This window comes from Pipistrellus hanaki (assembly GCF_964339955.1).
Source record: "Pipistrellus hanaki genome assembly, chromosome: X".
NCBI lineage: Eukaryota > Metazoa > Chordata > Mammalia > Chiroptera > Vespertilionidae > Pipistrellus > Pipistrellus hanaki.
In genome coordinates this window covers 32,025,627-32,040,810 of record NC_140524.1, presented here as the reverse complement: position 1 = coordinate 32,040,810, position 15,184 = coordinate 32,025,627, and the positions used below count along the sequence as shown (strand labels likewise).

The 15,184-nt window shown below is 36.0% G+C and overlaps 1 protein-coding gene across 14 annotated transcripts in view; it reads right to left on the bottom strand.

Moving 5' to 3' along the window:
- Nucleotides 1-15,184, bottom strand: part of THOC2 (THO complex subunit 2) — a 128,658-nt gene that overhangs the window by 39,284 nt on the left and 74,190 nt on the right. For all 14 annotated transcript variants that reach the window (XR_014793764.1, XR_014793765.1, XM_084870776.1 and 11 more), the window contains exons 13-18: nucleotides 7,338-7,379; nucleotides 6,805-6,935; nucleotides 6,608-6,709; nucleotides 2,908-2,992; nucleotides 2,130-2,223; nucleotides 1,477-1,557 (exon numbers count right to left, since the gene is read on the bottom strand). Coding sequence is in view for 12 of the 14 variants with exons in the window: in XM_084870776.1 (XP_084726902.1) it covers nucleotides 1,477-1,557; nucleotides 2,130-2,223; nucleotides 2,908-2,992; nucleotides 6,608-6,709; nucleotides 6,805-6,935; nucleotides 7,338-7,379 (535 nt within the window). In the remaining 2 variants the exon portion in view is untranslated. The remainder of the gene's footprint in view (nucleotides 1-1,476; nucleotides 1,558-2,129; nucleotides 2,224-2,907; nucleotides 2,993-6,607; nucleotides 6,710-6,804; nucleotides 6,936-7,337; nucleotides 7,380-15,184) is intronic.

Below are 15,184 nucleotides of genomic sequence, written 5' to 3'. Positions count from 1 at the left end.
CAAAAAGAATACAAAAAGCTGAAGATAGTGTAAGAAACCTCTGGGACAACTTCAAGCATACCAACATCAGAATTATGGGGGTCCCAGAAGAAGAAAGAGAGAGCAAGATACTGAAAACCTATTTGAAGAAATAATGACAGAAAACTTCCCCCACCTGGTGAAAGAAATAGACTTACAAGTCCAGGAAGTGCACAGAACCCCAAACAAAAGGAATCCAAAGAGGACAACACCAAGACACATCATAATTAAAATGCCAAGAGCAAAAGACAAAGAGAATATTAAAATCAGCAAGAGAAAAACAATTAGTTTCCTAAAGGGAGCACCCATACGATTGTCAGCTGATTTCTCAACAGAAACTATGCAGGCCAGATGGGAATGGCAATAAATATTCAAAGTGATGAATAGCAAGAACCTACAGCCAAGATTACTCTACCCAGCAAAGCTATCATTCAGAATTGAAAGCCAGATATAGAGCTTCACAAATAAGAAAAAGCTAAAGGAGTTCATCACCGCCAAACCAGTATTATATGAAATGCTGAAAGGTATTCTTTAAGAAGAGGAAGAAAAAGATAAAGATAAAAATTATGAACAACAAATATGTGACTATCAACAAGTGAATCTAAAAACCAAGGGAATAAAAAATCTGATGAACAGTATTTACTGGTGAATATAATTGAATCAGGGGCATAGAAAAGGAGTGGACTGACAATTCTCTGGGAAAGGGGGAGTGGGGGGTACAGGAAGAGACTGAACAAAAAAGCATACACCTATGGAAGAGGACGGGGGCAGGGTAGGAACCTGGTGGAGGGGAGCTATGGAGGGGAAAAAAGAGGAACAATTGTAATAATCTGAACAATACAGATTTATTTTAAAAATATAAAGGCTAGGGTTTTTTATTTTTAAACAACAAAGTTTTTGTTCTTTTAATATGACTGAAACCTCGCAATGGAAATGAAAGAAGGGAGAATAGTTCCCTTAAGATTAATTCCCCTGCCCAGCCAGTGTGGCTCAGTGTTGAGCGTCGAACAGGAGGTCACGATTCCATTCCTGGTCAGGGAATAAGCCTGGTAGCGAGCTCGATCCCTAGTTGGGGGGGTGGGGGGGCCACGCGTGCAGGAGGCAACCGATAAATGATTCTTTCTTATCACTGATGCTTCTATCTCGCTTTCCCTCTCCCTTCCTCTCTGAAATCAATGAAAGTATTTTTAAATGATTAATTGCTCTAAAATAATAGAAGTGTATTTTCAACACCCCAGTAATGCTTGCCCAATTCTATTATGGCCAATATTGACCTCTTGAGTTGTAAAATGAGTAAGTAGTATATGAACCTTTTTACAAAGTCAAGAACTTGGACACCAGTAAAAAAGTTGAGTGGCTATTCTCAAGAGCTCTTGCCAATAGGCTCTTAGAATAGGTAAAGGAGCACACAGCAAGGCAGTCATAAATGTCATCCTTGGAAAAAATAAAAATACTTACTCTGAAGCCAGCTTGAGATGGTTGTGTCATCATGTTTCATTCTCTCTTTTTCTGGATTAGCTAAAGCTTCAATGATACAATCTTTCACACATTAAGAAAAAATTTTAAGTCACTACATCTCCAACAAAGTCTCTTAAAACAACAACAAAAATGCCATATCTTGGGGGAAAAATACAATTGTTAGCTTCAAGTTATTGCAAATTAATGAAAACTACACTCACTATAGTATCAACTCTTCTTTAGCTTTTTTCCATCTTTCAACAATCAATAGACTCCACCTATATCAAAATGTTCATACAGTTGAAAACTATATGATCTTATTGTTATCCCAATAAATTTAAATTTATTAATTAAAATAAAATAAAAAGATGTTTTTTTCTTCCCATTGAGTAATCAGTGGGGTGATAAAAAAAATGTTTAGTAAATGTAACACTTTTTCTCCCTATATACAACACACACTCACTCTCTCTTTTCCTCTCTCTTCCTCTCTCTCTCTCTCTTTTTCTCTCTCTCCCCTTGACTGGCCAACCTTCAGATCAACCAAATGAATCAATCTCAGATGGATAAAAAAGAAACTTAGAATAAAAATAAAACATTCACCATTAAGATCTATGGAATGTGAAATCTATGTATTACTTCACTTAAAAGGATACAGGCCAAGACATCATAATTCAACGAAGTGAGGTATTTCAGTGAATCTACTACAGGTGTTATTAAGTTATCATACTTCTGTATTTGTGACAAAATCTGGAAGATAGCAACATAAAATAGATGGTGTTAACTAATCAAAAGAGAACTTCTGTGCTAACTGTATAATGGCTATACATTTCATTTTTCAAAAGTAGTTTCCTTCCATTTAGTATTTATATAAAACCTTGGGTGTCCCAAAAATGTATACATTTTGAATAATTATAAAGGCAATGATTATTAAAATACATTTCATTTTCAAAATGTAATAGAAATCAGCTGTTAAAGTGTGTATACATTTTGGGGGGACAAACTGTATTTTCTTGGGGCTACATTTCCAATTAGAAAATAATCCTAAGATATCTAAACTTGAATTTTAGACATATAGAGGCTAGTCAATTGTGTTTTAGAAATTTCTATTTAAATATGAAAATATGAAATCACAATGAAATGTTATTTAAATGTTTCAAACAAGTAAAACCAAATAATGAATCTATTACTGCTTCTATAAATCAAAATGTGGTAAATAAGACATTAGACTGTTTATAACAGTAACATTGTTACATATTATTAAAATAGGCCAATTTGTTAAATATATTCTAAAAACAAAACTAATGATAAAATGATTAATTTGCTAAAGGTTTTTATCCCCATGAAACACTTTTAAAACTACATATTCCATTCTACTTATGCTGATTTAAAGACAAGAAAAATCCTTAAAGTAATATTAACCCAAAAACATACATAATCAAACAAAATGGTTGGATTGCTGTGGCTAAGCTTCCCAATTTGTCTTCCAGAAGGCTTCACATTTTCCTTAGTTAGACGCCTACAAGGGGAGAAAAAGGTGACATGGATCATCTTAAGTAATTTCCCTCATAATGTTGATAGCTTTGGTACATCATGAAAAAAAAAAATCCTTGCCAAATATTCAAAATGGATCCATGTAAACAACTACATTTATCACACACTTGAATGCAGGACTTGGGACTATTTTGACAAGGCATTTTCTCAGAGGGCATTAAGATTTTGTCTTAATGCTTAATTTATAATATACACATTTCTATTTTGTAGTAATAGTCTAATAAGCATTAAAATTCTAAAGTATTCTACAAGTACATATAACTTTTATGGAGAATCATAATTATTTTAGCTTAAGAAGGGCTATTTTTTTAATCAGTCTAGAGATTACGATATCCAATTTGGTGTAATATAATGAAATGTTCCATGCCATCTGTCTCAGTGACCATAATAGCTAATATTATATTCCTTGATTCAGGAAGTTCTCTGGTTCTCAGGAAGTATCTCTAAAATAATCAATTTTCGAAAAGTAAATTATACCCCTTTCCTTCCTCTTTAATTCTTCCTCTGCTCAGTATTCTTTTACTAACATTCTAGAAATTTATATCTGTGAAATGTCTACAGTTCAAAGTATGGATTATATATCATCTTAAACTCTTCCAATGAGATTATGGCATAATAAATCTAGAAACTTCAAACCTGAAAAGTTACAAGGGATAGGAAGCTTTCTGAAATGAAAATATAATGAAGCAATAATGAATTCAGTTGATAGCTCAAGGACTGTGACCATTCTCAAAGTGACACAAACTTGACATAATTATCTTAAGCTTATTACAAAACTGACCCTTCAATTAAAATTTTTTTAAATCATCAACTGCTTCCCTTTTCCATTCTCCTTGGACTTGTTTTGCTTTTCCACAAAAGAGACACCCATCAATTTCAAACTTCGGCTATACACTGTTTCACCTTAAAACTTTCCACCATCTGTCCTTACTTCTAACCCTACTATCTCAGTTGGCCCTCCTACTTGCCAAAGCCAACCCTTCATCTATATATGTTTTATCCTGTTCCCTTCTGCCTCCCACACCCTGAACGGGGAAACAAAAATAAAAAGAAATACTTTCTTGATTATAACTTCCCTTCAAGCTACCATGGTGTCTGGCATATGGAACACAAACAATGAGTATTTGCAGAACGAAGTATTAGATGCCCTATAGCAAATTCATTTTTTAAACAGTGATCAAAACTTGTAAAATTCTGCAACTAATAAATTAATACATTCCATTCTCAACATAACAAGTTCAATCAGTAACAAAATCACTCTATTCAAGCCTGGTGAAATATAGCTAACACAAATACAAGTACATTTAAAATTCTGCACATATGCTGTGAAAATTTTATTAATTTATTCATTCATATTAATGTTTTCTATGACAGGCAAAGTGCTAAGCACTAGGAAAAAGGAGAATAACAGCTCCTGCTTCATGCTCAGACCAACTGAGGAGACAGAGTTAAAACCATTTTCTAAATGTTTATATTCTTAAATAGAGGAAATCACAGAACAGTACTTATTATATGCTATCAATAATAAAATAAGGGAGAATATATTTGTACTCAATTGTATATACATAAAAATGTCTTGAAGGATAAATAAGAAACTAAACCGGTACCTTTTTTCCCTTGGGAGGACTGAATGGAAAGTGGAATGAGGTGAGAGGCATTTTCTTGCCAACCTTTTTCTATATACTGAAATTTAAACATTGTAAATATATAAACTATTCAAAAATTAAATAATTAAAAAGGGAAAATCATAGTAATGTATCTAAGTGATAGATAGCATTATATGTATATGGGACCGTGGTGGCACAAAGATCAATTATGCTTTGCAGTATGTACTATACAAAGCTTCACAGAGGAGGTGACACTGGAGCCCACCCATAGAGTATGAGGTCACCAGACAAAGAGAGAAAAGATATAAGAAAAAAAATTATATGAACATAAAAAACAAAACAAAAAAAAATACAGAGTGGCCAGATTATTATAATCTCTAAATGCATAATAATCTGGCCACTCAATCTATATATATATTAGAGGCCCAGTGCATGAATTCGTGCATGAGTGGGGTACGCCCAGCCTGGCCAGGGGGAGAGGACATGGGCAGTTGGCCAGCCTGCCTCCTGGTTGAACTCCTGGTTGAAGGGACAATTTGCATATTAGCCTTTTATTATATAGGATATACACTGAGTGGCCAGATTATTATGCGTTCAGAGATCATAATAATCTGGCCACTCAGTGTATATGCAAAGGAAAAGGAGACCGTAGCACATTCAGGGAAACATAAGAGGGCTCAGTACAGCTGGACGTAGAACTGGCAGGAAATGAGGTTGAAAATAGGGACGGACAAGTCATGAGGACCTCTTATTTTACCATACCATAAAATTTAACATATGGCCTGTGACAATTGTTAGTCACTAAAGGATTTTTGAAGAAAGAATACAAGGCACTGTAATACTGCAGATTAAAAGAACTAAGTTAACGGCAGTAGAGTGTGGAAGAGACATATTCAAGAGATTTAATAATACTTAATATATTATTAATCAATATAAAGCACTTAATTCAGTGGCTGGCACACACAATAATGACTTCATAAATATTAGCTGGAACTCTACCTGGGGAATTCTGGTTTTTTTAACTTAAGGAATTCTTAAGACCAAAACTCTTTCAAAAGAACCAGTTCTAATATTATCTCTTTCTGTGCATTCCCTAATTTCCACGGCATGAAATAATTCACTATCTTCTTTAACCTCCCACAGAATTTTATACATACTGGTAAATGTAAATGTGCACACACATTTCCCAGTAGATGTGACCAGGAACAATATCATTGGGCAAAAACAATAATGTCACAAATGGTGAAATCTAGTTAAATTCTAGAGAATGCACTGTTTTATGAGTATTGGAATAATCATACTACTGTATGAATTATAAAGAAATGATAAACAGCCTTGCTAAAAATATTTGCAATATAGCAGTATATTTCTACCTAAACCAATACTAATGTGAAGTATAAATTTTTCATAACTAAACTTCAAACAGTTTACCAGGAAGTAAAAATAAAAAGCATCACTCTTGTGCTTTTAATGACATGAAAATAAAGCACACAAATAAAAAGAAATTTAAACTTTTCTAAAGGTGACTTCCTATGGAGATAGTTCTACATAATTCTATTAGATCTTCCAAAAGGAAATCTTTCTTATAATCACTTTTAGCAGTAGAAATTCCTAGACCTTTGACTACCTTATACAAGCCATTAAATGCATTATGCAAATTAAGCAAAGGCCACAGTAGGTTGTACTTTAAAAAAATCCTATAATGTAAAAAAAACTATACTTAATGTATAAAAAAGGATGTTTATTAGATTTCATAGTTATGCAAACACAACTTCAAAAACTAACTTGGTAGTCAAGAGGAGCTAAAAACCACAAAAATCTAAAGTCATTCTGTCTGCAGTATATAATTAGCTACGCCATTAGGAAATATTCTTGGGCTTCTTCAAAACTGAGGCTCAGACATAAGTTGGCTGAAAGAAAGTAAATTAGATCCAGATATATTTTAGATCAATATGAAGAAAATTAAAACTTACTTCATGATATATTTGGCTCTGTCTATTGTTTGAGCTTTAACTTTTACTAAAAGTGGGTGACTGTTGTAAGTTTCATTCTTCCACTGGCCATACAGACGATACCTTAAAAAATGAGATGAAAAATTAGGAAAAGTTAAACCCTTTGAGGTTAATGCACTAAAATAGTAGTTCAAAATACAAAAATATTACATATTTACCTGTGCTGATATGGAAATGTTTTAAACATTCCCCATAGTTCCTCAGACATACAAGCATTGCAGTCCATCAAAGAAAGAGATGGAAGTAGTACCTGGTCAGTAATGCTAAGCAAACAGCTAAGGATAACTTCCTAAGAAAAAGAAAGAAAAAAATTATTTTAGTAAGAGGTCCATATTAATCCCCCCACAAATAAATTTGTCAGCCTAGAGAAAATTGCCATTTTTTTAATCACATAACACACCATATCTAATTCCCCACACTATCACTGTTATTTTCCATATAATGGTTGTGTTTTCTATATAAGAAAGCAAATGAAGTGAGGGAAGGAAAGAGGTAGCTAGAAAATGAGGAGCTTTTATTATCCCTCTTCCTTCTTCACATGGTAATCCTCAGAAACAGGAGATTGTCAATCTTATAAGATAACTTGTATAATAATTGTTCACACAGGTAATGAAAACTTGTCCACAGTAAAATTTGCAGTATGCTGTACCTAGACAAACATTGGACACATTGGATTTTTCTAGTCTCTTACCGTTTTCTCTTTATCTTCTTGTTTGCTTCCATCAGACTGAAACTAAAATTTAAAAAAAAAAAACTATAAATAAAATGTAAAAAGATTAAAAATATGCCGGCACAATTTAGTTTCTAATTTGAAAAAAATTAACTTGCACAGGGTTGTGAATTATTTCCTTACTACTTACACACATATATGTTTTATATATAGCTATTATTACCAATTAATGTTGTTAAACTTAATTTATACTTCTAAACTCTAAATCATTTGCAACATTCATGAGTTTTAAATGTTGTTTATAAGCCAATTCTTTTCTCAATCTCGTCACAAACCAAAACATCACACAATTAAAAGTACTTATTATAAAACTGTAGCCAAAACAAGTTTATAATGCATTTGCATTTTCCCATCAATTATAGGTTTTTCCCTTACAGAATTGACAAAATCTAACACTAAAACAACCACAAAAAAGTAACCCCAAAGAAATTTAAAGGTATATTTTAAATCACTACTACTACTGAGAAATAAGCCCAAAATATTAATAACATTGCTGACAAAGACAAAACCACTACCTAAATTACTGAAAAAACATGGGTCAGTATGATTTGCAGGTGGGCAACTTAAGTGCCATGTTTGATGATGCTATTAATTTAAAATGAAATAGTAATATTTGTCTGTGTGTAGGAAGGTGGACAGTTGGGAGAGTGTGCAAAGGACAAATGGAGCATGTATGCTCAAGAACAATCTTAGAGTTCTGGATAGGATTTAGAATAAATAAATACCAAGGAAAGGAAGGGTATCCTATCTAATTAAAGAGTAATACGCAAATTGACCATCACTCCAACACACAAGATGGCCACCCCATGTGGTCAAATATGGCCGCCCCCATGTGAACACAAGATGGCTGCCACAAGATGGCCTGCAGGGGAGGGCAGTTAGGAGTGACCAGGCCTGCAAGGGGGGGACAGTTGGGGGGGAACAGGCCTACAGAGAGGGTAGTTGGGGCAGAACCAGGCCTGCAGGGGAAGATAGTTGGGGGGAGACCAGGCCTGCAGGGGACGGCAGTTGGAAGTGACCAGGTACCTCTGCAGGGGAGAGCAGTTGGAGGGGACCAAGCCAGCAGGGGAGGATAATAGAGAGGGACAAGGCCTGCAGGGGAGGGCAGTTAGGGGTGACCAAGGCTGCAGGGGAGGGCAGTTAGGCGTTGATCAGGCTGGCAGGGGAGTGGTTAGGGGGAGATTAAGCTGGCAAGAAGTGGTTAAGGGCAATCAGGCAGGCAGGCAGGTGAGCAATTGGGAGCCAGCAATCCTGGATTGTGAGAAAGATGTCCCAGATTGGAGAGGGTGTAGGCTGGGCTGAGGGCCACACACCCCCTCCCCATGCAAGAAATTCATGCATGGGTAGGGTCCCTGGGTCTGGCTGGCAATCAGGACTGGTCTGTGGGGTGACCAGCAGGGCGATCAGGGAGCTCCTGCTGGGTGCACCCGCCTTGACCAGCTTGTGGCCTGCAGGGTGCAGGCTGGGAGCAACTCCTGCATTAAGCGTCTTCCCCCTGATGATCAGTGTGCATCATAGTGACAAGTGTTTCCAGTGTTCATTTGATTTACATATTATGCTTTTATTATAAAAGATATTATAAAGTATTATGTTGGGATAAAGGCAGTTAAGCTACTCCTTTTCTGGTACATACTATGATTCAAACAAAACTAATAAGGCTATACATAGTTTTATCTATAGAAGTAAAACATTTCTTAGTTACTAAACTGTCATAATTCCCTTACCATATAATTACATAAGTTTAAGATGCCTATGTATCAATTCTCTAAAGTTCATAAGCAAGAAAAATGAAAGAGAGAAATATGGAGGGTAAAATGAAACCATCTAGAAAAGATTTTCAACCTTTTCCATCTCGTGGCACACATAAATTACTAAAGTTCTGCTGCACACCAAAAATATTATTTTTGCCAATCTTAAAAAAATAGGTATAATTTTGATTCATTCACACCAGACAACTATTGTTGTGTTGGCTGTTGTCATTTTTTTATCTGACAATTTAAGGAAAAAGAGGTCAGTATTCTTGACTAAATAGTCAGGTATTACATGTCTTAATTTTTTTTTTTTTTTTTTTTTGAGAGAGAGAGAGAAGAGAGATGAATTGTTGGGGTTTAAGTCCCAAACCTGGGTATGTGCCTTGACTGGGAATCGAACCCACCACCTTTTGGTATAAAAGACAATGCTCCAACCAACTGAGTGCATGTTTTAAAAATTCTTGCAGCACATCAGAGTGCCACGGCACACTGGTTGAAAATCACTGATCTAGAAGAACAGAAAGAAACCTTTCTATCAAAGGCTAATTATAACAAAGATGAACAAAATAATAAATCAAGAGGTACATACTGGTAAAAGTAATTTTCTTTTGTCCCATCCCCCTAATACTTTCTTTTTCTTTTAGCTTACTTTGCTTTTTAGTTCAGAAATAAAAATAAAACTCTCCATTCTCACAATACAATACTAAAAGTTTTACTGACTTTCCAGGCCAGTAGGAAATAGGAGGAAGAAAAAGACAAAGACGTGCATTCATTCATTCATTCAATTACTATGTGCCAGGTACTGGGAATTCAAAGATGAACAGGATGGAGTTCCTATCTTTGAGAATCTGTTGCAGATCAAAACTACATTTGCCAAAGTACTTTTAAGAAGTAAATTTTTAAGTATGAATAACATTGAGCCCGCACAATTATGCCTAGACAGAACATCAGCTATAAACGGCCCCAAGCAAGTTCCAATCTTGCCCTATTAAGATGGAGCAGGTAACAGGGCAGCACTGGGCAGAAAAAGAATACAGTCCATTAAAAGGGGGCAATTTGAAGAGTCAAGAAATAATGGCTAAGAAAAGTTGTAGATATAACCAAATAAATTACTTTTTTATTACTAACATTTTATTTTTAGTACCTCTAACCCTTGACTGTTTCAAATACTACTCTAGACTATGCTTTATCTCAGAAAGGAAAAAAAATACAAAGATATTTGACTAGATTGAAACCTTAAGCCACATCTAAATAAATTATGGCACTATTTTCACCTTCCTTATTTTTTCTCATCCTTATTAACTACCATTTATTGAGTACTCACTATGTGCTATATACTAGGCTAAGAACTTCATATTTATGTTTTAAAACTACTCTGAGGAAAATCTTTGCTAGAAAGGATCCAAGTAAAACCCATCGAAGTAACAAACAGGAAAATATAACCTATAGATTAAAAGTTATGGGACATGAGTTTACAAAGCCTGGAGAAGAGATAACTAAATCATCTTTCAATGTTGTGGTTCAAAATCTTGTTTTATTTTTCAATCAGAAATTCTTAAGAGTTTATAAGCACTTAGAAATAACCACTAAGTTACCTGAGGAAAAACCCTTGAGAGTAGAAGCCCAGTAGGGCTCTGCCAAAGAGAGAACCAGCTGCTTAGGCTTACTGTCTTTCAAAGGAATTACGCTTAGATGGGTGAAGGAGTCAGAGGCCAAAGGAATTGGACACCACTTGGCTGGGCATGCTGGTACCTCAGTTGCTCACCAGGTTAGGTAATTGGATCTCAAATAAGAAAGCAGGGGTTCCTTAAATGAAGGCTATACTCAGCCTCATTGATCTCATTCACTCCCCTATATCCTAGACTACAGAAAAGATTGAAAAGAAAACCCCATATTCAAACTGTAGCTTGGAAGGAGGACTTAGTCATAAATAAGGTGGAAAGAGTATGAGAATTCATTCACACTATATCAGAAAGAATATCTGCACAGAGCTATCCATATCATGAAAAGAAATGCTGTGGTTACTACATTAGCCACAAAAGAAGAAAAGCATATTAAGGACAAATGAACTTAGTCTGGAAGAAAGTAGAAAACAAAGGATAGAGACAGATTCACAAGTATCTATATATAGTTACAGAAAAATAAAACTAGTAGTAATGAACTCAATAGAATAAGAAAGGCTTGGAAATGAGATACACAGAATGAGATGAAAACAGTGATTGCAGAGATAAATAAAATAGCAAAACCCCACTAAACAGACATAAATTAAAATTACAATGAATTTCCAGAATTGCAAAATTTAATGTTATTTCAATTTCAGATATACTACATTTGTAAAGGCAGTAGAGTATGGTGATTTTGAGCTTGCCCTCTGGAGCCAGATTGCCAGTATTGAAATCACAGCTCTGTTCCACAACGTGTGGCTTGGGACAAGCTACTTTCACCTAGAGCACAAAGATTAATTAAATGAGCTGATAGCCAAAATCTGAAAACACTCAAGTGCCCTTCAATAGAAGAGAGGATTTAAAAATGCTGGTGCATATAAAATGAAATATTACTCAGCCATTTAAAAAAGGAAATTTTGCCCCACTGGTGTGACTCGGTGGTTGAGTGTTGACCCATGAACCAGGAAGTCATAAATTCCCAGTCAGGACACAAACCTGGGTTGAGGGCTCGATCCCCAGTGAGAGGTGTGCAGGAGGCAGCTGACTGATATTTCTCTCTCATCCGTGTTTCTATCTCTCTATCCCTCTCCCTTTCTTTCTAAAATCAATAAAAGCACTTTTTTTTTTTTAAAGAAAGATCTCTTACCCTTTGAGACAGCATGAATGGACCTGGAGATAATTATGCTAAGTGAAAAAGACTAATACCACATGATCTCACTTATATGTGGAATCTAATGAACAAAATAAAGTGATGAACAAAATAGAAACAGAGGCATGGATACATGGAACAGACTGATAGCTGTCAGGTGGAAAGAGTGTTGGGTGCTGAATGAAAGATAGTGAAGGAATTAAGCAAACATACACAGAAGGGGGGGGGGGGAGAGAGAGAGAGAGAGAGAGAGAGAGAGAGAGAGAGAGAGAGAGAGGGATACAGACAACGGCATGGTGTTAGCCAGAGGGAAAGGGAGGTGGAGGGTAGGTAGAGGTGGGCAAAGGGGTGGGAAATGAGGGCAGAGACTTCACATGGTGATGGGTGCATGATGCATTGTACAGATGATGTTTTGCTGAGTTGTACACTTTTGAGAATCAATGTCACCCCAATAAATTCAATTTAAAAAAAGAAAAGATTAAATGAGCTGATTCAAGAGCTCAATATTAGCTATCATTATGGCAAACAACTTAATTTATTAATATCAGTAAGATTTAAAAAATAGCACCAAGGAATTCATCTTCAAGTTTGTAGGTGCTATGAAAAACATTCAAGTATGTCAGGTGACATTGTTAAAGTTGTGTTCTACAATTTTAAAAAATGTAAAGACAGCAAAATTTTTCCATTCATATACAAATATTTTATATAGAGAGGTACCTCACTCCCTCTTTTAAGACTAAAATAAAGACCAAAAGTAATTAATAAACTAGAACAACAGTTCTCAAAGTTTGGTCTTTTGATCATCAGCAGCAGCATCACCTGGAAACTTATTAGAAATAAAAATTCTCAGGTTCCATCCCAGACCTACTGAATCAGAAACCCTGAGGATGGGGTCCATCAATCTATGTTCTAAGACTTCCAGGTGTCTCTGCTGCATGCTAAAATTTGAGAATCATTGTACAATAATTCTCAGCTAACATTGATAGATTCTGTGACTAGAAGTGAAACAACATATGATGAAACCAATTTTACCGTAGGCTAATTGATGTAAACAATGTTAAAACAATGTTTACATCATCAATGTTAAAACAAAACATTATTCAAGGACCTGTTGCACTAGTCCTATACTACCTACCTCAAATTTAAGAAATAAATACACACACACAATCAGAGAGATAAATGATTACTAATAACTATAGGCCAAAAGACTAGTCTTTTAAGTGATAGCTTCTATCTATATAATAAAAGCCTAATATGCTAAGTATCTGGTTGTCGGTCATCTGTTCAGCCAATCAAAGGGTACTATGCTAATAATATACTAAGGCCGCTCAACTGCTTGCTATGATGTGCACTGACCACCAGGGGGCAGAGAGACAACTGGTTAACCAGTTGCTATGATGCGCACTGACCACCAGGGGGCAGATGTTCCGACTGGTAGGTTAGCTTACTGGGGTCCGGCCAATCGGGACTGAGCGAGATGGGCTGGACCCACCCTGGAGCCCTCCAGTGGTCCCTCCCCTGGCTGGCCAACCTCCCACATCCTTCCCTGGCCCCAACAGTGCACTGGTGGGGTCCCTCCACCTGGCCTGCATCCTCTTGCAATCTGGGAACCCTCAGGGGATGTTGGAGAGCTGGTTTCAGCCAGATCCCCAGACCAGGCCAAGGGACCCCACTGATATATGAATCCATGCACTGGGCCTCCAGCAACTAAATAAGCTACTTTCTAAAAATATGCACAATTTATATATACAGGCAACCCCAAGCTTATGAATGACAGCTCTGTTAAAGATGTTTAATTGTAAATACATTATTTGGAACTAAGGTTACATTCTCCCTTTAAAAGAAATCTTATAGCCGAAACCGGTTTGGCTCAGTGGTAGAGCGTCAGTCTGCGGACTGAAAGGTCCCAGGTTCGATTCCGGTCAAGGGCATATACCTGGGTTGCGGGCACATCTCCAAGTAGGGGGTGTGCAAGAGGCAGCTGGTCGATGTTTCTCTCTCATCGATGTTTCTAGCTCTCTATCTCTCTCCCTTCCTCTCTGTAAAAAAATCAATAAAATATTTTTTTAAAAAGAAATCTTATAAACCCTGGTTAAATTTCAAGCTAGGAAGCCTTTAAACCTATAAATACAGAACAAATTATTTATTATAGTAAAATATTTTTATGGATTAAAAAAGAACCAAAATTCTAACTCAGATCTTTAGAAAGATTCCTACTGAAACCTTAGCAATGAGAAAAGACAGATTTCTTCCCACATTGTGATCAAAATAAACATTTTTCTCTTCCCTTCTGTCTTTCTACTTCTGCAAATATAAAGATGAGGCATCATGCACAACTGTAATAGAACAGAGGTATAAGAGGGCTGCAATGGAGATGGTGGAGAGGAAGGATGATAGCTTTAGCACATGTGCATCTTGATAACAATACTGCATATGTTTATGCATATGTCTATGTATACAGGATTTCCACAAGTTGGATATTTAGTCTCCTGCTTACAAGTTTATGATACTTATTGCCAAAGAAAGAATTTCAGAACAAGAGGTCTCAACATTAAGATTTTCAACTAGCTTTCTAGTAGTGATGACCTCACCAAGACAGGATCTCCTTCACTCCTCTCCAGAAGAGAAGAAACACAAGAAGAAGCACCTGGTGCAGAGCCCCAATGCCTAATTCATGGATGTGAAATGCCCAGGAAGCTATAAAATCACCACCATCTTTAGCCCTGCACAAAAAGAAGATGTGTGTGTTGGTTGCTCCACTGTCCTCTATAAGCGTACAGGAGGAAAAACAAGGCTAAAAGAGGATGCCCCTTCAGAAGGAAGCAAGCCTTAAAATACCTCAAACCAAGATAAGTGGAGAACTATCCCAATAAACACACTTTGGATTAAAAAAAAAAAAAAGATATTCAACTGAAAAGAATAGCATTAGAACCCCAGCCAGCATGGCTCAGTGGTTGAGTGTCAACCTAACAACCAGAAGGTCATGGCTGAATTCTAGGTCAGGGCATATGCCCAGGTTGTGGCATCGATTCCCAGGGTGGGTCATGCAGGAAGCAGCTGATCAAGGATTCTCTCTCATCCTTGATGTCTCTCTCTTTCCCTCTCCAGTCCTCTCTGAAATCAAAAATATATTTTTTTAAAAAAATAAAAAGAATAGCATTAGTGGGTTAAATATGATAAAGAGGCAATTTACACTGTCTCAAAGTATCTTCCCCACAAGATACACATTAACAACAAAGGGGA